Below are 12,473 nucleotides of genomic sequence, written 5' to 3'. Positions count from 1 at the left end.
TCCAGAGGGTCAGGGAAGACCCCAGCTTTCCCTGGGAGCTGGTGTGGAGACACCCAAGTTGGTCAAACTGCAGCCACCAAAATGCTGGCCGCATAGAATACGACGCTGTTCGTCACATCTGTTTCAGTGCTGGGGACCAGCTCAGAGTCGATCCCTCCTGATGAGCCAGGAGGCTGCACCTGAAGCTGAAAGGACACCGGGGGTCGCCTGTCTTCTGTGATGCAACAAGCCTCCCAGGGCCTGACCCTTTCTCTTCCAGGACGAGGGAGAACAGGAGTCCCAGTTTATACCTGCAGTCCCAGAGTTATTGTGATAATGTCTCTACTTATTCAACACATCCTGGTTTGGGGGAAAAAAAACTGCAGTCACCCTACCCATCTGTCCCGCAGAGCTTCATGGCAATATTCAAATGCCTCCAGTCCGCTCCAGCCTGCTTGCCAGCCTCAAGATGCCATCACACCTGGGTCATCACCTTCCTTCCACCCATCTGCCCACAGGTGAGAACCTGCTCAGGTGACCGTCACCTGCAAGGAAGCCTCCCCTGATCCTCGGCCCTCCCCTAGTCCCCCAGTTCTACAACCCTCTGTCCATTTCCTGGGCTCCTAACCCTGATCACAGTCCTTAGTACTCAGATTCTGAAACCATCTGTCTGCCTTTCTCCTCACTGGTCTGTGAGTTCCTTGCAGACACCGGCCGTGTCTTATTCACCTCCAAGTCTTTCCCTAGCAACCCAGCACCTGGCTTACGGAGGCGTTCGGTAGGTTTGTTAAAGGGATGAACCACCATCAGTCACGGTTCCTGTCAAGGCCCAAGGAGTGGACTAGAACTATAAGCTCTTCCCTCTCCCTGGTCCCAGCTGCCTTGCAGAGCTGTCACTCGCGGACACTGATGTTGCTCAGAAGCGGGCAGGAGGCCTGGTTAGGCTTCCACTAACCAGCCACGAGGCCTGGCGGCTCAGGGTCCCCCAGCTCCACCGTATTAGGGGCTGATTTGGTCACATGGTCTCAGTGGAGTCTCACAGCTCCGACGTGTTGCAGCTCTGGAGTCTGTAACCATCCTTTTTCTGAACAGAAATCAGGCCCCAGTGATATAACAAGGCTCAAAAATATGTGACCCAGCAATTCCACATGTAGGAACTGAACCTATGAAAATAATCACACAAGTACCAAGATGTATGTACCAGGATGTTCACTGCAGCATCATTTGTCATAAGAAAAACTGTAAACAAGTCACGGTACAGCCATATGATAGAATACTGTTACCGAGGGCAAGTGTGTGGGCCTGACGCCCACTGAGGCCACACAGCTGAAACACTGGAGTTTGGAGCAGAGACTGCAGGGCCCTGCAAGGAGAGCGGGGGCTCATGCCCTCCAAAGCCCCAAACTACCTGAAAGCTTTCAGCAAAGCATCCTAAAATGAGGTGAGGGAGGGGCGTGGTTGGTTGCTGCAAACTTCTTGGTACAGGAATCTTTTGTCCATGTAGGTCAGGTCACGATGTTCCTGTAAACTGCCAACAAAAATATTATTCTCTGTTCCGCAATTTTTTATCTCTATGTGAATGGAAAAGTATAATACTCTTAAAAGGTATAGCCTCGAGAATGGGCTATCCTATATATTTCAGGCTATGTGCAACATTCTTAACTCAAAGCAAAGGCAACAGAATACAAAGGCCAAAGTAAGAGAAACAAATCTAATACAGAGTCAGATTTGTTCTTCCCTATTACAATACCATCCGCCGTTAAAAACCATGCTTTAGGGACTTCCCTGGTGGTCCAGCGGTAAAGAATCCTCCTTCCAATGCAGAGGACGTGGGTTCGATCCCCAGTTGGGGAACTAAGATGCCACATGCCATGGGGCAACTAAGCCCGTGTGCCACAACTAGAGTCTGCGTGTTGAAACTACAGAGCCCATGTGCCCTGGAGCCCACGCGCCACAACTAGAGACAGAAAACCTATGCGCCACAACTAGAGAGAAGCCCATGCACCTCAACAAAGATCCCACATGCTGCAACTAAGACCCAAAGCAGCCAAAAAAAACCAACAAAAACCATGTTTTAGTAGAATATTTAATAGCATGAGAAAATGGTCATGTTAAATAAATGAAAAGGAGACTATAAAAACAACTGAACCTCTATTTTAAAAAAAAAAAAGGAAAAAGAAAATCATACGTGTTTGCACACATATAGGGAAATATTAAAAGAAAATTCCCCCAATTATTAACTGTGTTTTTCTCTGGGCACTGGGATTAGATGACCCTTTTTTTTTTTTTTTAATATTTATTCATTTATTTACTTGGCTGCGCTGGGTCTTAATTGCAGCAAGCGGGATCTTCGTTGTGGCATGCACATGGGATCTAGTTCCCTGACCAGGGATTGAACTTGGCCCCCAGAATTGGGAGCATGAAGTCTCACCCACTGGACCACCAGGGAAGTCCTGACCTTTTTTTTTTTTCCTGCATTTTTTACATATTCTTCTACAACATTTTATAGTTGGAGGAGAAAAAAAGGCTGCTAAAAAATGTCAACCCTTCACTGTGTGAGGCCAATGGTAGGCAATGGAGGAAAATGCTGTAAGCTGTGAAAACCAGAAAATGTCATCAGAACCCTTCCCAAAGCCAGTGGCTGTGCCTTTGGCAGATGCAAATGACATAAACCAGACAAAAAGCAGGACACGGGCACCAAACAGAGCCCAGATAGCCTCCTCACACACAGAGGTGGCAGGGAAAGCAGCCCACCTCATTGAAAACCCCCAGCCATTATCTGTCCCCAGCTGAGACTGACCTAAAGGCTCCCTCTTGTCCATCTCTATCCTTCCCCCATCCCCCTCCTCAGATCACAGAGACTGTTTCTGGATTTGTCAAGGGCCTCAGAACTCATACAACTCCACCCAGGTGTCCTAAGGCCTATTCTGTGCCAGGCCCAATGTGAGGCACTAAAGTCAAGAGAAACTGGATCAAGATCTGCCTGACCTCCCAACCAGGGGAGGAACCCTTCCTGCAGGTCCCCCAGCCCCTTCTTGTTTACCTCCGAGGACTGGGAGCTCATTACAGTCCATACAGCTGGAGCCGTGCCCATCAGTCTTAGAACAAAAATCCTCCGTCCCAGTCCACCTCACTCCTCAAGGCCTTTCCTCTACAAACCAAGTCCTGCCTTGTGTTCCTTCCAAGGGTGGGGCTCATAGGCAACCAAACCCAACCCCTCACCCCCTCATCGTTAGGCATTCAAAAAACCCTTTCATAATCTCAGGCATAGACAGCACTCCCGGTCTTGCCTGGCAGGCAGGTGAGGTGGTATTTATAGCCCAGGAATAATCGGATGCTAATTCCCTTCTGTAGAAGAGCCACTGAAATTCCAACTCCCTCCTCTCTGAACTCTGAAGTGGGGCTAGCTGCAGCTGGGAGGCTGTGATTGACACAGAGCAAGGGGCTGTGTGCGTGTGTGCAGGTGTACCTGCGCATGCGCGCGCGCACAGCTCAAACCCGGCCCAGGTCCCCACCCCCACCAAAGTGATTCTTACAAAGAAAGGCCTCGGACGTAGAAGCCATTAGCCCCCAACTCCCTCCCTCCCCAGTTCTATCAACGAGCCTTCACAGAACACCCCCACCGTCACTCTCAGGTGGGCAAATCTCTTCCTGCCAGGCGTCGTGTTCATGAGAAGCGACCCCAGTCCTGTCTGTCCAGTCCCTGTCACGCCTAAAGCAGAAGGAGCTGACAATCCATATCCCTGAAACTTCGAGGACAAGCGCCATTGCTGCGTGTGAACAGCTGGTCAAGAACTCAGCGCTCTGACACACCAGAGAGCCCCGAGTCCCACCCACTCCTCGCCCCTCACACGGCTACATCCTCCCCTCCCCTCTCCAACCACCATCCTCAGACAAACCATCAAGAGACCTGCACCTCCTCACTGTCCTCAGGCAGGACTTGGGTCCACTGAGGGGTCCCCTCTCGGGGAGGGGGAGGAGTGGGAGTCCATGTTTTGAGGAGCAGGGGGGTGGACACCACCTAGACTCCAGGCCCACCTCCACCACTAGGGTAACTGTAAGACCAAGTCCCCCACCATCCCTGAACATGAGAAACGGGGACCTTGCACATTCTCGTGGTTAAAGGTGTTGCGAGAAGAGGATGGAGTATAAGTTATCCTCTTCAGATGCGCTCCACAGGCACCGACGCAGGCCTCACCCTTGCGGCCCCGCTCCCCGCCAGGACGGTCCCCTTCACCCGGATGCTGGCCCTTGAGGAAGTTTTGAGTGGAAAACAAGCTCCTTAACCAGTATTTATATAACAACAACATAAGCATTTTATTTTTTCATTAAGCTTCTTATTTCTTAGTATCACAATGGAATGATGAGAAAACAAGAATAACAACAACAAAAAACCCCATGAGTCTGCAAATCTCTGACAAAGAGCAGAGACTTCAAGGCAATTGGGGGGCGGGGGGGGGAGAGGCTTGACAGAAGTGCCAAAGTAGTTCCAACATCACGCCTCTCCGTAGCCGCCAGGGCCGGGGGGGTGGGGAGGTGGAATGGTGAGAAGGTAGCACTGCCGCAGCTGTCCTTGGCATTTCTGCCTCGTGACTGACGTACACATGATCTGCACGGACCACCGCACAGGGCTCCCCGGTGCTGCCCTGGTACCTGGCCACGTGACCCCTACCTGGCTCCAAACACCCTGGGCACTCCAGCTCGTGCTGGGACACCTCAGCGCCAGTTCTGCTGGGTGGGCGGCAGGAGAGGAGCACGGAGGCGGGCGGGAACAGGCGACGCCACTCTGCGCGTGAGAATCCGAGGAGTGGCTGAGACCCGCCTGGGAGACCCCATGGCAGCAGTTGGAGGTGGCGAAGGTGGCAGCTGCAGGAGTTGGTCCGCGTCCCTCTGGCGGCGAGCAAGCCGCGCCTAGAGCTTCACGGTGCCGGGGGGCAGGCTGTCGTTGCAGAGTCTGTAGTAACGCAGGTCGTTGACCAGCCTGTGCACATTCTGGGTGAACGAGGGCAGGTCCTGGAAGGCAGGGGCACAGCTGCAGCCCAGCCCCACCCGACACCCCAAATCGCCCCACCCCACCAGCCACTTCTTTCCCACAGGGCATCCCAAAGCTCTGAGAACATTTTACAAAACATGAAACTTTACTCATTCTTGCCCCACGTGTCAGCAAAGGCACAGTGGGAGAAAAAGAACAACTGCTGATACTGCTCTAGTGCCCACCACGTGCCAGGCCCTGTCCCAAGCAATTCAGAGACAAACAAGTTTAGTCCTCACTGCCGGCCTGAGGTGCAGCTTGTTGACACCATCATTTTAAGGATAAAGAAAGTAAAGCGCAGAGAGATTAAGAAACCTGCCCCAAGTTACACAGCCAGGAAGGCAGGGGATCCAGACTGGAGCTGCTCCCGACACCGATACGGCTCCCTTCACCACGGCTGGCCGAGCCTCATCTGCGGAACCCTTCTCCACCCAGGGCTCCAGGCAGGCCCTGCCAATCAAGAGTCACACACCAGCAGCGGCCCACGTGCCACACGACACCCAGCCTGCTGGGCTGCAGAATACAACCGGAGAAGGCCCCTCACGGCGCAAAGCCCGAAGTCAACCATGGACCACTACGGGACAAGAGATCTGCTTCTTCATCTTTGGATCGGAATTCCTAAAGGCCGGACGGCAGGTCCACACGCAAAGTAACATCAACAGTGCCTGTCCACACCCCCAAAGCCACCTGGCTAACCTCTCCTCCTCTTCAAACTTTAGCTCAAAGCCTGCCTCTTCCAAAAAGGCCACTCGGATACGTCCTATTTCCTGGCCCCAGTGGGCTAGGTCGGTGCCTGTGCTCCGAGCTCTCTGAGGCCCATGGCTCACCCTGCCTGTGGACAGTGTATGCAGGCGCTGGAGCCAGAACCCCTAGCTCTGGATCCTGCTTCCTGGCTCTACCAATCCCAAGTTCTGTAACTGCCAACTAATTGCTGACCTTTCTGAGCCTGGGTGCCTCTGTGAAATGGGGTTAACAACAGGACCTACATTTCAGAAGGCTGTTGGAAGGTTAAAAAAAAGCCGAGGCATATAAGGTGCTTGGCTCAGTGTGGTCCACAGAGGGCGCTGTTGCCCATCGTCCCAGCAAGACTCCTTAAAGGCAGGGAGGGATGAGACGGACATCTGGCACAGGGCCCGAGAAGCAGCCAGCTTCAAATACAGGATGGATGGATGGATGGATGGATTTCAAAAAGACACACGCACTCCAATGTTCACTGCAGCACTATGTACAATAGCCAGGACATGGAAGCATCCTAAATGTCCATCAAGAGATGAATGGATAAAAAAAGATGTGGTACATATACACAATGGAATATTACTCAGCTGTAAAAAGCAATGAAACTGGGACATTTGTAGAGACATGGATGGACCTAGAGACTGTCATACAGAGTGAAGTGAGTCAGAAAGAGAAAAACAAATACCGTATATTAGCACATATATGTGGAATATAGAAAAATGGTACAAATCACCGGTTTGCAAGGCAGAAACAGAGACACATATGTAGAGAACAAACATATGGACACCAAGTGGGGAAAGCAGGGAGGGTTGGGGGGCAATGAACTGGGAGATTGGGATACCAAACGGTACACTCTAAATTTTATTGTCTGTTAACTGTATCTCAATAAAAGTTCTTTAAAAAAAAAACCACACAACATTACATTTCTGTATTTCAGGTGCTCTGATGCATACCTAGATTTGAAAACCACTGCTTTAAATCAAGAAGTTGACTGATAATGACATCATTAGAAACTGGTCATTAAATATTAGGATTTGACCTCCAGGACAAGGACGACGAAATACGCAACTGGCGAAACTGAACTTCAAGAAGCTCAGTAAAAAACAAGATCAATCCCAGGGAGAGAAAGATTCCAAGACAAGGGAAAACAGGAGCTGAGTCTAAGAAAGAACTATCCTGACACACATCACAGATGAGACAAGGAAGGCGTAGAGCTTGCTCCAGCAAGAGCCAACACGTAACCCTGAATGCCTGAAGCAGGGCCCAGTGGCTGAGAACGTGGACGGGCTGCTCTCACAAAGGGGTCGGGTCAGCAACACCAAGATGAAGTGGGAGAAAGAGAAGGTGTCCCTGCATCAAGTGTGGGGTGGTGAAAGATGAAAATTACTAATTCGATAGGAAAAGTTCCAGGAAGAGCCTCTTGGTGGGCGAGCAGCCAAAACTTAACAGCTGAAAACAGCAAAGAAGAGGGCAGGTGAGGGCCCACCAAGGAGGCCCAGGACAGGAGAGGCTGTGGGCCCCACGCGACCTGGACCCAACTGCAACAATGGCTTCACATGCACCCACAGACCTCACCACCCCAGTTCCCACTCAAGGTGCTGCGCACGCAGAATGGCCCACCTGACCTTCTCCAGGTGGACAGTGGGGGGGGGCAAGAGCGCGAGCACTGAGATTCCTCCCAGGGCCTGGCAGCAGGTCAGCCCCGCTGAGCCTGGGGTCTGGGAAGAGGCCAGGGCCCCACCTCTAACCCTAGGCTCGCACGCACCAATCTCCACAGCCTGTCTGCAAGTCCAGGCTGTACTGGCTCATGACCAGAGGAAACGAGAGCTGGGCCCCAGTCAGAGGTGCAGGGAGGCTGAGACAAAACAGGTGGACGGTTGGGGCCGGAACCGGGGCCCAGTGGCTGAGATGAACAATATCTTCGCTGCAGAGGCCACCACTGGGGACTGCGTGTGCCCCTCCAACCAGCCACAGCCCCGAGTCATCTGGGAGCCACATGAGCAACCACGGAGCCCCCAGGGGGCACAGAGCACGCACAAGGCATCCTGCCCCCACCTCAGAACAGGTGCCAGGCTTGAGAGCCCACACCTGCCCTCCCTTCAGCCTGACCTCTCTCCTCACCCGATCCATCTTGAAATTCCGCCCCAGCACACTTTTCTGGTTGGCATCCACACCGTCACAGCTGGTCAGGAATTCTGGGAGGAAGGCCGCGAAGAAGCCATCAAAGTCCACAGAGGCCATGTTGTAAATTGCGATGCCGATCTCCTCCTGCAGGAGGTCGTGGGACTTGTGAACCAGGACCTGGAGCAGCACATTCACAAACTGGAAGAGCATGGCGGTCCGGAAGATCTTCTGCAGACACACGGAGAACAGGGTGAGCGACGGCCGGCGGGCTCCCCACCTACTTCCTGTCGCACTCTGCAGCCAGCGACCTGGGGGGGGGGGGGACGACTCGGCCTGGGCCCACAACACCTCTGATGAAGAAACCGTCATCTGAGAGGTGGGGCATTTACCTTGTGGTACAGCTTCTGCTTGGTATTGAGAGTCTCCAAGTAGAAGAGATTTTGTTTAAATAGATGGATGTCAGGCTGGAGAAAGGACTGTCCAAAAGCCTAGGAAATAAGACCACCATTGTATATGCAGCCTGTAAACACCCTCAGACCCAGCCCTTCTAGGGCACCTCCCTATGTCCAAAGAATGGACCCTCGACAGCGCCTCCCCATCACGACACAGGGCGGGGGCACCTTCAGCCTCACCCTCCTGGCCTGTCTGGACAGATCTTTGGAATGCTCCTGTGCAGTCTGAGCTCCCAAGTCCTCCCCACTGGGCCTCACTTACTTGGTCTCATCTTGCACCTTCTGTAATAAACCTCTACACCCCTCTTCACAGGATCTACCTTTGAAAGAAGAAGCTAATACCTCTAGGCAAATACCTCAGCCATCTTAGCACACACCAGAGGCGGCCCTCCCCTACTCAAGCCCATAAGCCCCTCTCCTTGGCATCCCAGGTCTTATAACCACAAACCCCTGCAGGCTCCTTCACAACTGGCCACCTCTGCCTTGGGGTTAAGCAAGAGCAAATCTGTAAACTGCTTTGCAGTTTCTGGGCTGTGGAAGTTACTAGTTCACCCCCCACCCCAAACACAAAGAGCCCTGCTCCCACAGAAAGTGCCTGAGGTGGAGCGGGGTAGACTAAGGAAAAGCAAAGCCAGGGGTGGGCAGGCCACTCCCCACCATAAGCCGGTGACGGCCTCGTCATTCTGTCCCTGGGCTCCTGAACTATGAGAAGGGGGTCTTATAATCCCTGCTGCGGTGATGAGATCTCCGTGATGCCCAGTGGTTCTTTTTTAAAGTCGGGTTTATTGAAGGGCTACACAGAGTGAAATTCACCCTTCTGAGGTTCACTGTGTGATTCTGACCAGCACAGAGTCATCTAACCACCACAACAATCAAGAACAGAACATCTCCCTCTCCCAGAAAGTTCCCTCGTGCCCCCTTTGTGGTCAGTCCTCTCCCTCTACCCCTAGGCAACCACTGTTCACTCTCTGTTCCTCTAGGTTTGCCTTTTCCAGAACATGTGTCGTACGATGGAATGGAATCAGCAGTATGCAGCCCTTTGGAGCCGGCCTCTTTCCCCTGGCAGAATGTACTGGGTGGTCACTGTAGTGTTGTGTGAATGAGAACAGGTTCCACTTTACTGCTGAGGAGCAGCTTTATCCAGCAGGCTTTATCCAGCCACCAGCTGAGGGATATTCGGATTGTTTCCAGCTTTTGGCAACTATGAAAAAAGCTGCTATAACATCTGTGTACAGGTTGCGGGAATATATGCTTTCATTTATCTTAAATATTCAGAGGCAGGATTGCTAGATCACACAGTAACTACATGTTCAACTTTATAAGAAACTGCCAAACTGTGAAGCTGTTTTCCAAAGTGGCTTTTACCAGTCCTAAGTGGAAGACCAGCCATCAGTCTACCAGAAGAGTCTTGAAAGCAAGAGCTGAAGAGGGAGGTAGGAGGGGAAGGAGAGAAGGCATTTGAATACTCCAAACCCAGGCCCACAATGGGGTGTTGGAGATGGAAGCACATCAAAATAACTGCAAAGACCGGGGGGGGGCAACATTCGCTCTTCCACACAGGGAGAGTGCGTGTGAGTGTGTGTGTGTGTGTGTGTGTGTGTACACGTTTTGGCAGGGTGCTGAAAGGAGGAACGGTACAATCCCTTTGGCTTCCCCATGAGGAAAAGCTAGCACTGAAAAAACCAAAAAATAAAAATAAAAATAACTCTCTACTTTGACCAAGGCTGAGAATAAAAAAGTTGTACAACTGAGAGCAGAACAAGGAGAGCACCTGAAAGCGGTCCCTGAGCAGCCGGCCACCCTGGCGCGGGGAGACCACCCATCTTTCACAGTCAGCCCCCAGAGCTCGCTCTCTAGGGTGTAACAGTCGTGCTTGATCAGAAAGGGAGACTGAATCGCAGAGCAGTGCCTCTCCCAACACGGTACAAGCCAGCATTATCTTTCAAACATGTATATCAACTAACATAGCGCTGCAGGTAAGGAGGGCCCCAGGTGGTCCTGACCAGGCAGTCTCCTCACATGAGGGGAAACTCTGCTATAATGCAGAGGGAAGAGACATGTATCCAGCATTCCAGGTGCCAGGAAAGCTGTGTACACTTTCATTTAAACCCACAACAAACCCCACGAAATAGGCAGTGTTATCCCTACTTCACAGACAGACTGAGGCTCCAAGAAGTAAACTAACTTCACAGGTACTAAGAGGTAGAGCTGAGCTTCAGACCCAAGACCGTGAGGCTTCAAAGGGCCACTGTGTGGCACCTGTTGCAGTGGCCTCATTAGAGGAAGTGGGACCGTATGCCACAGAAGCAAAGCAAGGGACCGTCAGCCAATGGGCCCAGGTGGTGTCCAGATGAGGCCTGTCTGTCCCAGGATCGCATGGCAGCCTCACCAGCTCTGCCACATTACCTGCATGATGGCACTGAACTGAGGCTCGTTCTCCATCTGCTCCTCAGCAATACCCCTCTGGACACTGGCCAGGACGCTGGACTTGAAGAAGTACCTCCAGTTGTGATGAAGTGTCCGGAAAAGGAGCTCAAACAGCTCAGCCTTCACATCAGGGGAGGGGCGCTGTGGGGAGACACACACACCCTCAAACCTTCCCTTCCCGAGGCTTGGGGAGCCACTCACAGCCTGGGCTGAGTGAAGAGAAACAAGCAGGCCTGAGAGACGCCTGCTAAGAGTCACCAGCAGGTCAGCTTCCCACCCTCACTCTCGTCCTGTCAAGCCCCCGTGGCTCAGTCGTTCAAAGAGGAGTACTTCGACAAAGACAGGGTCACGGTAGAGACACAGAATCCCTTGGTCAGTGCCAAGGGACCATTTTTCTGATGGAAGCACTCAGCTTTTTAAGCTAGGAAAAAAGGCTACTAAATGGAAGAACAATTAGGATTATGGATTTCCTATTTGGTAAGCAGCTCATCCAATCCGTCACATCTTGGTTGTTTTGCCAGGATAAAATAAGCTGTCCCGGCTAACCTGTTGGTCTTATGCAACCTCTGAAGAAAAAGACAAATAAGAAGGCTTAAAAGAGGTTCTGCCCTCTATGGAAAGGGAGTTTAAAGAGCACTTAGAAACCACCGAACGCAGCGCTGGAGGACCTCCAGGTGGAGGCAGCATGCAGTGCTAATTGCTCTCCGAGCCTGTCTTCTCCTTCACTGGCAGGAGCAGAAGGAGAGGGAGGCAGGCTCAGCAATAATTTTCTCATTTATCCAAAAATCTCCAAGTCACTGAAGAGCATGACAGGTCACATTATCCCACATGTCTCAGCAGAATTCAAAATTATAAGGCCCAGATCTATTTAATTCACCCTTGATTAAAATTAAATTAAGACCAGGGGGCACGAGTTTCCATGCCAGGAATCCTCAGAGGGAGCAAGTGGGTTTAATGATGCAAAGCAACTGGACTTACGCCTCCGTGTGGGCAGCTAGAAAGATTAGCCCTTATTTACGTAACTATTACAGAAAACTTAAGTTAAATTTATGTACCTATTCTGGATTCTGTCATGCTGAGTGGCTGTTTTCTAAGAAAGACAAAGAGCTTTCTAACGATGAAAGCTCTGAATGGTTCCAAGAACTTGTTTTGTATCCTTGAGATCATGAAAGTTCTTAATAGGAAAGTATTATAAAGTGTTATCATTACAACATTTGTTATGTTTGCTGGAGACAACCACATACTCACCTAAAGTTATAAACTGTTTGCCATGGGAGACTGATTTTACCAGCCAACCTTGTGACAATTAACCTGCTATGCTTACACTAGATCAGTTCTAATTAACTCCAGCCGATATTTAAAAAAAAAACTTACCAAGCTAGTGGCATTCTTTCTCAGAAAAAAAAAAATATTTTACAAGAAAAATAAAATAACTAACAAACTAGCTTTTAAAAAAAAACACATTTTCGTCAATATTTCATTCCCTCTCTGTCTCAGGCAGGAGGCAACACAGGGGACCACCCCAGCCCCTCATACCTCGGCAATGATGGGGTACACCTGCTCCATGCACAGGGAGATGATGCTGGGGAGGAAGGGCTTGAACACCTGGCCAGGCTCCTGGACCACCACCTGCAGGATCTTCAGGAACTTCTCGACCACCCGGCAGCCAGTACTGCCTTCGTGGAGGATGCTCTCAGCCAACTGTTCTCTGCAGACAAGAGGGA

At 51.3% G+C, this 12,473-nt stretch overlaps 1 protein-coding gene across 2 annotated transcripts in view; it reads right to left on the bottom strand.

Annotated features, from left to right (window-relative positions):
• Positions 1-4,282: 4,282 nt before the first annotated feature.
• XPO6 (exportin 6) overlaps positions 4,283-12,473 on the bottom strand; it is a 104,260-nt gene continuing 96,069 nt past the window's right edge. For both annotated transcript variants that reach the window (XM_057747769.1, XM_057747768.1), the window contains 5 exons: positions 12,286-12,457; positions 10,729-10,890; positions 8,260-8,358; positions 7,868-8,098; positions 4,283-4,992 (listed from right to left, as the gene is read on the bottom strand). In XM_057747769.1, the coding sequence (XP_057603752.1) occupies positions 4,891-4,992; positions 7,868-8,098; positions 8,260-8,358; positions 10,729-10,890; positions 12,286-12,457 (766 nt within the window). In that variant the 3' untranslated portion in view covers positions 4,283-4,890. The remainder of the gene's footprint in view (positions 4,993-7,867; positions 8,099-8,259; positions 8,359-10,728; positions 10,891-12,285; positions 12,458-12,473) is intronic.

This window comes from Hippopotamus amphibius, chromosome 9, assembly GCF_030028045.1.
Source record: "Hippopotamus amphibius kiboko isolate mHipAmp2 chromosome 9, mHipAmp2.hap2, whole genome shotgun sequence".
Classification (NCBI taxonomy): Eukaryota; Metazoa; Chordata; class Mammalia; order Artiodactyla; family Hippopotamidae; genus Hippopotamus; species Hippopotamus amphibius.
The sequence above is the reverse complement of the archived record's forward strand: the minus strand, read 5'-3'. Positions and strand labels throughout refer to the sequence as shown.